Here is a 12452-nt window from a genome sequence, read left to right as displayed (position 1 = left end):
GTGCAGAGGCCTGTTGAATCGTGTTATTTGGGTTTTATGTTATTCTACCTGCTTTGTTGTCATACAAATATATGTGACTGGTTCTTGTGAGTTTGTTCTTGTCATTGTGTTAATTACATTGATTTTGACTCTATGCATTGTCCGTTAATGACGCAGCATCCCGTCATGCTGGCGTCATAATGAGGTTATGAGGAGGTGGTTCAACTGTAGTAGGACAGCACTGAAGGCCCAGGTATGAAATACACTGCGTTAAAGCATGCAAACATGTCGTAGTAGAAACCCAAAACACAACCTGGTAATGAGAGTATGTCTCCTTTGCACTTTACTTCATTTGAGGCTACTTTACACTCGGACTCCACTACATTTGTCTTCTTACTTTTGCTGACAAGTACTTGCTGTTTCTTACCTGGTGAATATAAGTCCAATTACTCTCTGTTAGTCCTGTTTGTGGTCTCTGAGGGACATATCTGTCTCTTCAGCTGCTAAGTGCTCTGCTACGTTCACCGGCTAGTGTCTGACTGTCCGTCTGCTGTTTAGTTCTCCTTTTAAGAGCGTTTCTGCTGAAAAAACAAATACATATAGAACCAGAACAAAAGGCTACAAGAGCAAAACAAAACAGTACATTTGTGCTTCGGATTTCTGAACAATGAGCTGAAACTATAGAGAGCTGCAGATTCAGGTGATAACTCTCTGCAGCTTCATGACTACAGGCGACCCCTTTCACATCTGATTCATTGTTGTCATTATGTCGACTGTAAATACAGCTTTAACTAAAGATGAAGCGCGCGCACACACACACACACACACACACGCCTGCCTACATTCTCACCACTTTGCCGTGTGCTCCGTGTATTTCCATGCCCGGCGGCGCCCTCTACCGTCCACTCGACACACCGCTCCACCAATCACAGCACAGCACAAGGTAAGGAGGAAGAGTTAGCGCTGATAAAAGATTGTCTTTAATGTTTGGCATCGTTAATGAATTCCATACCACAGCAGTTATGGGAGTAGGAAAACCACTTTTACAACCAAACACTGTTTGATCATGCTAACACCATATGTACAGGAAAGCACATTGAAAAGTGTATAAAGTATTTATATGAGAAGACTCGAAGTCAAGAACGGTGGAGACCGCCACAGTCTAATGGATTTGTCCTTTTTCAAACACTGATTATAGATATTTATCAATTACACTGATCTCTGGAGTACACGTATATACACAACAAACGACGATAAACCTTTTTGGGGCGTCTGCAATAATTCTCAAAAATATTTCACAATACTGCTGTATGTACAATAACAGAATTTACATTGAAAAATTCTATTGTACCTATATTTTGAGTATCGCTCCAGTCACCAGTTATCCTCAGCGCCGCCCGGCTCACGAGAGATACTCACATATTGTAGGCGATATATATCTGACTTCAGGTTCACCTTCATACAAAGTACAACAGCTGATGCAGTACCCTCCTGCCTTCTGAAATATGTTCACACAACTGATGATCTCACATACAAAAATAGATGTTGTCTAGTCAGCTGACAACTCGATGTACAGTAACACAAAGCATCCACCTGCAAAAAAAACACAAAAAAACACAAAAAAACAACCAGGAAAACAAGTAATTGTTAAAATATTAGCTATATCCTTCCAACCCACTACAGCGCTGTTTCTTCTGCGCCGCAAAAACAAGTAAAACCTCTCTCTCTCTCTCTGTCCGGGCTTCAGAGCTCTTTGTGAAACACATCTTTAGTTTCCACTCGACAGAAGGTGATCGAGAGAAGAGCCGCGGGCAGAATAAGAAATATTAGCGCTATACGAACCAAACGACAACCTGAAACCAAAGCGGGACGAAACCATACAAAACATCACTAGGTAGATATCTTCTTCTTTTTTTTTGTGTTTGTTTGTTTGTTTGTTTGTGTCCTTCGGGGGAGCGTTGAGCAAAGGAGGATGAAAAGGAGAACGGCTTCTCACAGTCTGGATGAGAGGTCAAACTGCATTTGAGTGCACTTAAGGCAGGTAGGCGATTCCAACGCTGTCTGAGTGTGGGCTCCTCCTCAGTGGGGTGGTGGGGGGTGTGGGGGGGTCTAAACAAACAGTGTCCACTGCAGCTGTCCAGGTTCAGCCCTCACTGCTTACTGACATCCTCACAGGGAAGGAAAAAAGATGGAGGGAGGGAGGGAGGGGGGGGAGAGGGAGAGAGAGAGAGAGAGAGAGAGAGAGAGAGAGAGAGAGAGAGAGAGAGAGAGAGAGAGAGGGAGGATGGTGGTTGAGGTGTGGAGAGTTCCTGTTCCGTCTTCCTCCACCGTGAACATGAAACATCGTCCATCGTCTCCTTCCGCTCCAGATTTCTTTGTCACACGAAAAGAGACAAGATGGAGACTTTTTTCTTCTTCTCCCCGACACAGACTGAACTTAAAGCACTTAAACAGAAAAACAACAACAAAATAACCGCGTTGCAGCTTGTGCAACTCAAATAGAACATCTCGTCTGAATACATTCACGAAGGTTTCTCCGTACGCAGCGGTGCGGATTGGGAAATCGTCAGTGACCGAAGTTCATGTCGGCAGCAGCACGTGTTGAGAGTGCGCCATCTGATATGATTCACTATTAAGGAGCACTTAACAGTGTTTTGAAAAACATAATGGACATAAGCCTTTAAAAACACTATAATGTATTTTGTATTATGTATTTATTTATCAAAATAAGGATTCATATATATATGAAGCATTTAAAAGCAGAGGAGTCACTGAGCTGTGAATAACCGGCGGCCGTCGCCTCGCGTTGTGAAAATGCCGTGAAGAGCAGAAATGAAGGGAGTTCAGAGCGTAAGCTGCACCTGGCATCATGTCGGTTGTCATATTTCACAAAACTGTTGTCGTATTATTCTCAAATGAAAAAAGAAACAAACATGCTCACAGACGAGTTGTACAATTGTGTACAATCAACATCAATTTCTGAACAAAGTTAATCCGTCTCATTGTTCGACACGTTTCTTTTAGTAACATCTAGGAGGCCACGCGGAGCAGTGACGGCAGCTGTGCTGGAGATTCATCGAGGTTCCCTCTTCTCTTTCCTTCATGTGCACTGAGATTAAATCACGGGGGCGACTGAACACACTCTGCCTCGCGTGAGACTCCTTCCTGTTGCTGCTGCTTTATCTCAGTGCAAATGAAGGGAGACAAGGAGTAAAAAAAAAAGCTCTAACTGAGATATAGCTGGAGCCTCCTCATCACTGGGTCTCCTCGTGCTCCTCGCTGATGCACTGCTCCCAGGGGTGTTTCCCCTGGTCCTCCCGGTGGCCGTGGGGGGAGTGGAAGATCCTGCGGGGCAGCGGGATGGGCTGGGGCGGCAGGTCCTCCTCGGGGATGCAGCCCTCCCTCAGGTAGGGTTTGGGCGGCACGGTCGGAGGCTGAGGCCTGCGGTACGGGATGTGGTGGGGGCCGTGTATGGGGGGGTGGTGGTGGGGCGGCGGCCCGTGGGAGTGGCCGTCCAGCCCTGGGTGGGCGTGGGTGTGAGGGTGCGGGTGGTTGTGCGGGTGCGAGGCGGGGCTGCGGTAGTGGAAGGGGCGGACCGGGTCCACGGAGTCGATCTCCGGCCCCCCGTAGTGGATGTGCAGGTAGGGGGAGGCCAGGTACTCGTCAGGCGGGGACCACAGGTGGCTGGGGAGGGGCTCCAGCGCGTCGTTCCTGATGGGGCCCGGGTCTGGATACTGGCCTCCGAAGTTGCTCTCGCTCAGGGAGGACACGCCGCTGCTGGCGCTGCCGGACAGAGTGGAGTTACTGCCACCCAACGCTGACTGGGGACTGGTGGGGGAGCCGGGGATCGGGTGGAGAGGAGACTGGCGAGAGAAAGAGTCAGAGAGTGAGTGGGTGTCATTGGTGTCATCTCTACTCGCCTTCACATGCTGTCAGAAATACTGGATTTACAAGTTGTGAGTAAAAGAACAACTACTTCATCATTCTGACGTTGTCCGTATTTCAAACACTGAGGCACTTGAAGATGGCTTTGTAATTATTAGTCGACTACTGGAGTGAAACAAATGTGTGTCTGCGCTCCATCATCAGGCTTTGCTCTGGTGTGCATTCAACAAATTGACTGTAAGTGAAGAAAACGTGTGGGAGTTGACAACTTGGGAAATGGAAGCTTCTGTGAAAACAGGGTTACCATGACAAAAGACTGAAGAGTATCATTTAGGAAATTGGAAATAGGTTTTCCAAAGCTACGATCACAGTGTCATCATCATCTCTACATGAGGGATGCATGTAGATTGAGGAAGAAAAGCCAAATAATCTGGCAACAGAGCTGTTTGCGTCTGATATGTTATGACTACACGTATAATGCTTCTCTCATGGCGGTACCTTTCGAAGGGAGCGGACGGGCAGGGCGGGGGGAGGGTCGCTGTTCTGGTGGTGAAACGCATCACAGTGCATCAGGAAGTGTCCTGCAAATGGAAATTCATATGGAGAGATAATTAATTCATACATTGCTTAAGCTCTTACGTAAAGGTCTCGAAAATCCAGCCGACGTCTCAAAAAGCTCTAAACCCCATAAAAAACGATGAGTGTGGAGTAAAAAGGATAAGGTACCTGGTGGGAAGGACCTGGGGGGGACAGGTGGCATGATTACACCTCCAGTAGAAGCTGGCATGTAGGACACCTGCTCCCTGTTCTCTCCATCCAGACTCCAGCTGCTGGGAGCGTTCGGAAACACTGGAGGGGGAAACAAAAACATGTCAACACCAGGCGGCAACGTCCGGGTCTGAAAAGTGAAGCAAAGTGTCTTAAAGCTGCATTCTCTCTAGTGTCCACCAGGGGGAGACTCCTCTGGTTGTATAGAAGTCTATGAGAAAATGACTCTACTTCTCTCTTGATTTATTACCTCAGTAAACATTGTAAACATGAGTTTATGGTCTCAATCTCTAGTTTCAAGTCTTCTTTAATACAGCATGATGTTCATTTAGAAAATAAAAAAACCTGGTAACCATTAGCGTTCGGTTGTACTTAGCTCTGCAAAAACACAAGGCCAAAATGCCAAGATGGCGACAGTCGAAAACCAAGATGGCGGCGACCAATAAGCAAGATGACGACGGTTAAATATTCAAGATGGCTACGGCCATAAAGCCAAACTCGAGGCTTCAAAACTGTCGTCCACAAACCGGTGGCTGACATCACGGTGACCGTGTCCACTTCTTATTAACGGTCTACGGTCAACACACACTGTGATACGTCTCATGTATATAACACCGAACATGTCCACCTGTTTGCGTTTTCTTACATTTATCTGGTAGATTGATGTGAGGATCGGCACACGGCTTACAGGGGCTAATTTGCTGAAGTAAGGCACGCTGCATGTGGTTGTTCTGTAACACAGAAGTGTATCATTAGAAGGTAGTACGTTTTTTATTTAATGTCGCGTTAAAACAAATGACAAAACCTCATATGAACATTTTAACACCCATTGATTTGAATGATTACCAACATATTTGTCATCTGGTGTGTTTAGAACACTGATCTGTCCCACCTGTCCGTTCTCCGCCATGTTGTAGTACAAGGAGTTGTTGACCCTCTCACGATGAGACGGCAACAGTATCATCACTTCTCGGTTGTGTTTGGCCTTATCGGGCAGAGACGGAGAGCCTGGACAGAAGAAGAGACGTGGAAATCTGAACATTTCTACCGGCAGCGGTTTCTTCGACGTACTTTTTATGAGATATATCTATGAAAGATATTTCCAAATTCTCAAGCATTTCAGTGTGTATCCACCTCTGATGTGAGCTTCTTACTTACCTCTGGCACTCGAGGGAGCAGAGTTAATAATCTGGGAAGAGTTGGAGCGGATCGAGCTCAGGCTGGAGGAGGAGGGGCTCGGCTGCAAAACCAAACATATCTTTAATGGAACAAAAACTTGAAGAAGTCTTTTTTTAATAAATAAAAGTCCCAGTAAAGTTACAGTATCAATGTTGAAATTCACAAAAGGTAATGATCCGAGTAGTTTTATACGTTTTACATCCTGAAACAAGTTAAAGTTAAACTTACAAGTACAACACAGATTTATACCATTTCCACTAGAGCTCGACTAATTCATCAGTTTGGCAGATCGATAAAAGGTTTTACAAACTATCGTTACCGGAGGAACCTTTGCTAAAAGATATCTGTGCACGTGATTAACTCCTGATAATGATCTAAACATTTGTTAACAGGTAGAAAATGTGGACTAAACCTTATTTTTGCGGGAAGCAGTCAAGTGGTATTCATCTCATATCCAACACGTTTACAGTTTATTTCTCATTCAGCTGTTACTTTAACTTACTCGCCAACATGCCATTCATCAAATGAATATGCAGTTTATGATTCTCCTCACTCCAGGAGTATGCACCGACATTAGTGGTTTGTGAGAGTAGCGTGCAACGGGACGCACAACAGAAGCAATAGTCGACCTTTAAGAGTCCACCAATTGTCGACCTCTTGTTTCCACTACATTCATGCCGGTGTGTGTTTGTTGTTTTCCAGTCCTACCTGCATGTGTAACGCCTCCTCGGGGTGCTCCCCCATCAGGCCGTCGGTCATTATGACGAGGTTTCCCGCCTCACTCGACGTGTGGGAGGACAGGGAGGAGGACGAGTGACGGATCGAACCCTGGAGGTTCAGAGGGCTGCGGGACGGAGACGATGTTGGAGACTGTAAATCACTTATCTCCATGTGTTCGTGTGTGTGTGTGTGTGTGTGTGTAGCTAGATTTCATGAACCAGTTTTCAATCACTTTATCAATCATCCATCTATCAGTGCTTTATATCCTAATATATATTTATGTAATATCTAGGCTTTTTTTTGCCCAATAGAAATTCTAGGGTGAAGGTGTTTATTATTTGTATGTGTGCTGTGCTGTATTAGCGCGGCGACATCTCGGCCCAATGCATGCTGGGATATCCAGTTCAGGGTCACCTGAACTGGATGATCAGTTTAGAAAATGGATGATTGGACGTAAAATACTTACTTTTAATTTGAAAACCTGACCACATTTCTTCATGGTCAATTCTGTGTTGAGATTGGACATGCTAGTCTAGGTTTGTGGTTACAGGTGTGTGTGTGTGTGTGTGTGTGTGTGTGTGTGTGTGTGTGTGTCTGACCTGTGTCTGTGTATGAGGCGGATACTCTCGGGGCTCATGTGGCTGTGGGAGGAGAGGATGCCTCTGGGAGAGTTGACCCCTTGGCAGCCCGCGGGGCCGAATCGATCCACGCCGGGCACGCCCTGCAGGGACCCAACCATATACTGCTCTGAATATTCACACTGCTCTCACAGGCATCACAACAAGTTGCACTTTACATCCATCCGTCTGTCTAAAATGTCATCATTTCTTGATTCTATCCTATTAGATGTTTGTGAGAAATTGTCTAATTAGCATATGAATTCTTGACTTATGGTCAAAAATGTGTGAGGAAATTGGCTCAAGATCGCTTCTGAGACGTCGCGTTCGCCGTCTCGGAGGCGTAATTACAATTGATGGATCTGAGCCCCATGCTGAACTACTCACATGATGTAAACCTGTCCTCATCATGTGGAACTGGTCTACAAGCTTTTTGTGCAGGGGACGCATCTCCGGATGCACCAGCTTCTCGTGAACAGCCAGCCCCACTCCCAGAATGTGCACCTGTTGACGTGAAATCAGAGACAAGAAGAAAAAAAAGGAGGAGGATGTTCACACGAATTATCACATGAACCGCATGCGATTCAATTCAAAAGTGAGTCGGACCTGTTCCTGCATCAGATCCTTCAGATGCGTGATCCTCTCCGTGTCTTCTGGGTGACTGCTGATGTAGTCCTTATCGAAGAAGGCCTGTTGGAGCAAAGGAGGAGCCGAGAGATGAGGATCTATCGCAACACCGTGAAACAAAGTCAACACGTCCACCCATTCAATTCTTAGTTCCAGTGTCACTACCTCCTGATATCTGGCGATGCCTCCGTTCACAGCAGCGTCGATGACCCCATTTAGGCACATGCTGAGCGGGTTGATGTTGCCATGGTGCTGTCTGTGTTGGTACTGGCTGATCAGAGTCCGCAGCTCCTGGGTTTTATTCTCCACCACATAAATGGCGTTCTCCAGAGGGCTCACCTCCATCTGGAAACAAACACACGCATGATAGAAGGAAGCATGTGTGTGTGTGTGTGTATAACAATCTACGTGTGCCGTAAAAAAAGGTGACGTTTGAGCTCCTCACCACTTCTCTCCGTTCCACCTCGGCCCAGCGGGAGATCCCGGGGAGAGGACGGGAGAGGATCAGGGTTGTCCTCTCGATCCACAGGCTCTGTGAAAACATGCAGAGCAGAGAACAGAGGTTAACGCGGTCGGCTGTGAACCGCATCTGGCGACATCGCGCAGGTCTGCTGGAGAACTGACCGTGTGTGACAGATAAATAACAAGAATGGGAAAGACAGTGTTTTTAGTGTAGCGTGTACATGTAGGTCAGTTCAGTGAGGAGTACAAATCCTGGTGTGGTTTGATTCCAAATGTAGGTCACTGTGACAGTACAGTGTCATGTCTGGTCCAAGTCTCTGAAGCACTGTGAGCTGTGGACTTGGACTAGATACAAGAGAATGTAAACAAACAGACGTACAACACAATAACTGCTGAAACGTTTAATCCATTCTGACAAAAACGTTGTGATTATCTTTTAATCGTTCATCTCTGAAGGAAAAATGCAAAACATGAATCATTTCCTGCTCCTCAAGATGAAGATGTGTTCCTTATTAGGGCTCAACCTAACGATGATTCTATCAATAAATCTAAATATAATTGTTTTCGATTGGTCAATTAATCTAACAACTAATTTATTGCTTATTCAAAAGATTTTTTTTTTTTTATTCCTGATTAATATAACATTAATACATTGTGTGATTAATATTTCAATATTGTATTCAATCATCTTCTATTAAAAACAAACAAATGCAACAAGATAATATACAGCCTCTCCTCCATTCTCTCTCTCTCTCCCTTATGTGCATGTTCTCCTCGTCTCTCTCCCTCTCTCCCTTATGTACATGTTCTCCTCGTCTCTCTCCCTCTCCCTTATGTGCATGTTCTCCTCGTCTCTCTCTCTCTCCCTTATGTGCATGTTCTCCTCGTCTCTCTCCCTCTCCCTTATGTGCATGTTCTCCTCGTCTCTCTCCCTCTCCCTTATGTGCATGTTCTCCTCGTCTCTCTCCCTCTCTCCCTTATGTACATGTTCTCCTCGTCTCTCTCTCTCTCCCTTATGTACATGTTCTCCTCGTTTCTCTCTCTCTCTCCCTTATGTACATGTTCTCCTCATCTCTCTCTCTCTCCCTTATGTGCATGTTCTCCTCGTCTCTCTCTCTCTCTCCCTTATGTGCATGTTCTCCTCGTTTCTCTCTCTCTCCCTTATGTACATGTTCTCCTCATCTCTCTCTCTCTCCCTTATGTGCATGTTCTCCTCGTCTCTCTCTCTCTCTCCCTTATGTACATGTTCTCCTCATCTCTCTCTCTCTCTCCCTTATGTGCATGTTCTCCTCGTCTCTCTCTCTCTCTCCCTTATGTACATGTTCTCCTCGTCTCTCTCTCTCTCTCCCTTATGTACATGTTCTCCTCGTCTCTCTCCCTCTCCCTTATGTACATGTTCTCCTCGTCTCTCTCTCTCTCCCTTATGTGCATGTTCTCCTCGTCTCTCTCTCTCCCTTATGTGCATGTTCTCCTCGTCTCTCTCTCTCTCCCTTATGTGCATGTTCTCCTCGTCTCTCTCCCTCTCCCTTATGTGCATGTTCTCCTCGTCTCTCTCCCTCTCCCTTATGTGCATGTTCTCCTCGTCTCTCTCCCTCTCTCCCTTATGTACATGTTCTCCTCGTCTCTCTCTCTCTCCCTTATGTACATGTTCTCCTCATCTCTCTCTCTCTCCCTTATGTGCATGTTCTCCTCGTCTCTCTCTCTCTCTCCCTTATGTACATGTTCTCCTCATCTCTCTCTCTCTCCCTTATGTACATGTTCTCCTCGTCTCTCTCTCTCTCCCTTATGTACATGTTCTCCTCATCTCTCTCTCTCTCCCTTATGTGCATGTTCTCCTCGTCTCTCTCTCTCTCTCCCTTATGTACATGTTCTCCTCATCTCTCTCTCTCTCCCTTATGTGCATGTTCTCCTCGTCTCTCTCTCTCTCTCCCTTATGTGCATGTTCTCCTCGTTTCTCTCTCTCTCCCTTATGTACATGTTCTCCTCATCTCTCTCTCTCTCCCTTATGTGCATGTTCTCCTCGTCTCTCTCTCTCTCTCCCTTATGTACATGTTCTCCTCATCTCTCTCTCTCTCTCCCTTATGTACATGTTCTCCTCATCTCTCTCTCTCTCCCTTATGTGCATGTTCTCCTCGTCTCTCTCCCTCTCTCCCTTATGTACATGTTCTCCTCGTCTCTCTCTCTCTCCCTTATGTGCATGTTCTCCTCGTTTCTCTCTCTCTCCCTTATGTACATGTTCTCCTCATCTCTCTCTCTCTCCCTTATGTACATGTTCTCCTCATCTCTCTCTCTCTCTCCCTTATGTGCATGTTCTCCTCGTCTCTCTCTCTCTCTCCCTTATGTACATGTTCTCCTCGTCTCTCCCTCTCTCCCTTATGTACATGTTCTCCTCGTCTCTCTCTCTCTCCCTTATGTACATGTTCTCCTCGTCTCTCTCTCTCTCCCTTATGTGCATGTTCTCCTCGTCTCTCTCTCTCCCTTATGTGCATGTTCTCCTCGTCTCTCTCCCTCTCTCCCTTATGTGCATGTTCTCCTCGTCTCTCCCTCTCCCTCTGTTGTCTGAGTTGTGCCTCTCGTGTGTTTGTGTATTCTGTCCTCTTCCAGGTTTCCATGATGGATAGAAGGTGGTGTGGCTCAGGTCCGATCTGTTCGGTGGCACTTGGAAGTTGTTTTTACGTCCTCGAGGATCGATTCTTTATATTCGTTTGAAATCTATCTTGAATTTTGTCCTCCTGATTGTTGAGACTGTCATTTTATTATGTTGGTCTATTCTCTACACATCCGTTTTGGAAGAGTTAAGTTTTTCTTATCTGGGTCTTAGGAAGTCTTCGACCCCACTAAACTGTGATGCTGAGATGGACTGGGAGGGGCTGCTGGCTCACCGTACCCTGAACTCGTTCTCGCGGTCCTTGGGCCCCTTGTGGAACGGCCTGTCATAGTGGAAGCGGCTGACGTTGTTGATGCGGTAGAAGCTCTTGATCCTCTCGGGCACACGCTCCAGCTGAGGCACATCGGTGATGTCTGACACTGGGGTCACGGCGTAGATCTGCAAGTCTGAGAGGGCCAAGTGTCAAGGAAGTGACAGACGGACGGACACGCATACTCACAGAGGAGGAAGGGGGGGGGGGGGGATATTCACAGGAAATGCTTACAGAGAGCGTTTTGCTCTCGCTGCCTGAATGGAAATCAACCTCGACGTTTCATACAGTGCTCCTCTTTTTTTAACACATATACAAGCAATACATGAAACACATAAATGAACTTTTATCAGGCAATAATGCCAAATATTCAGTAATTTTACCTCCTCAAAATTGAGGATAAATAACCAACAGTCTTAATAAAAATGAATAAATTACACATGACTTTCTAATGAAAATAATTGTTGCTTTTAGCCTTATTAAGCCGAGTCGGATACACTGAGCGTCACTCTGCAGGATGGTGTCGTCCGGTTGGTTGGGATGCTGCATGGCGATGGCTTGTGGAAATTCCCCCAGCATCCTTTGCTGGAAGTCCTCAAGTCGTTCGTAGTCGTAACCGCGACAGACAAACTCCTTGTTCTGCAAAAAAAAAGGGGGGAAGACAACAGCTGGATTTATTCAAGGCTGACAGTGACATGCTGATGAGGAACCGCTGCACATGACTCTGAGGCTACTTGGCTAGGTTTAGGAAACATACGCACTGCCTGCAGTAGGCTACATATACACATACAGTATCTAATGTGTGCCTCCGTCAGCAGTGTTGACATCTTGGTGTCTCTGCAATGTCACATGCATCCGGGTGTATTTCGCCAAGGTGCGAATAGTATTGCTGGCTACGTACTCCCTTGGTGCTAATAGCATCTACCACCATGAAATATATGAGGCCCAATCAATAAAGATATATAATATCAAGGTTTGTTATTTTTCGGAATTGGCTAATTAAGCCACTAACTGAAATGAGATATTTAGACGGTAGTGGGCACATTTTCTTATATTTTATGATGATGCACCGTCATCAAAATTGGTAAATATTTATCTGGAGGTAGATGGATTTCAACGGTCAAACTTTACAGATAAAGTTCTGTTATAATATGATGACATTCATGACATCACCAGCTGAGATGGCTGGTAGAGCTCCTAATTCGACTGCCCATCCCTTCTTTCGCTCTCCAACGAGCTTCTGCAGCGGAGTAACTGCACGCATCGGCAGAATCACAACTGTGTCAGCGCAGACGAA

At 45.9% G+C, this 12452-nt stretch overlaps 1 protein-coding gene across 1 annotated transcript in view; it reads right to left on the bottom strand.

Moving 5' to 3' along the window:
• Nucleotides 1-942: 942 nt before the first annotated feature.
• The window catches only part of LOC142959470 (dedicator of cytokinesis protein 3-like), a 53151-nt gene continuing 41641 nt past the window's right edge, over nt 943-12452 (bottom strand). Inside the window, exons 42-55 of the mRNA XM_076100752.1 lie at nt 11653-11794; nt 11125-11291; nt 8221-8307; nt 7941-8120; nt 7755-7838; nt 7536-7652; nt 7131-7252; nt 6520-6655; nt 5791-5872; nt 5525-5640; nt 5279-5363; nt 4591-4713; nt 4363-4445; nt 943-3842 (exon numbers count right to left, since the gene is read on the bottom strand). Coding sequence (XP_075956867.1) covers nt 3234-3842; nt 4363-4445; nt 4591-4713; nt 5279-5363; nt 5525-5640; nt 5791-5872; nt 6520-6655; nt 7131-7252; nt 7536-7652; nt 7755-7838; nt 7941-8120; nt 8221-8307; nt 11125-11291; nt 11653-11794 — 2133 coding nt within the window. The 3' untranslated portion in view covers nt 943-3233. The remainder of the gene's footprint in view (nt 3843-4362; nt 4446-4590; nt 4714-5278; nt 5364-5524; nt 5641-5790; nt 5873-6519; nt 6656-7130; nt 7253-7535; nt 7653-7754; nt 7839-7940; nt 8121-8220; nt 8308-11124; nt 11292-11652; nt 11795-12452) is intronic.

This window comes from Anarhichas minor, unplaced genomic scaffold (genome assembly GCF_050575085.1).
Source record: "Anarhichas minor isolate MPS153535 unplaced genomic scaffold, ASM5057508v1 ptg000003l, whole genome shotgun sequence".
Lineage (NCBI taxonomy): Eukaryota > Metazoa > Chordata > Actinopteri > Perciformes > Anarhichadidae > Anarhichas > Anarhichas minor.
This window is presented reverse-complemented; position numbering and strand designations above follow the sequence as displayed.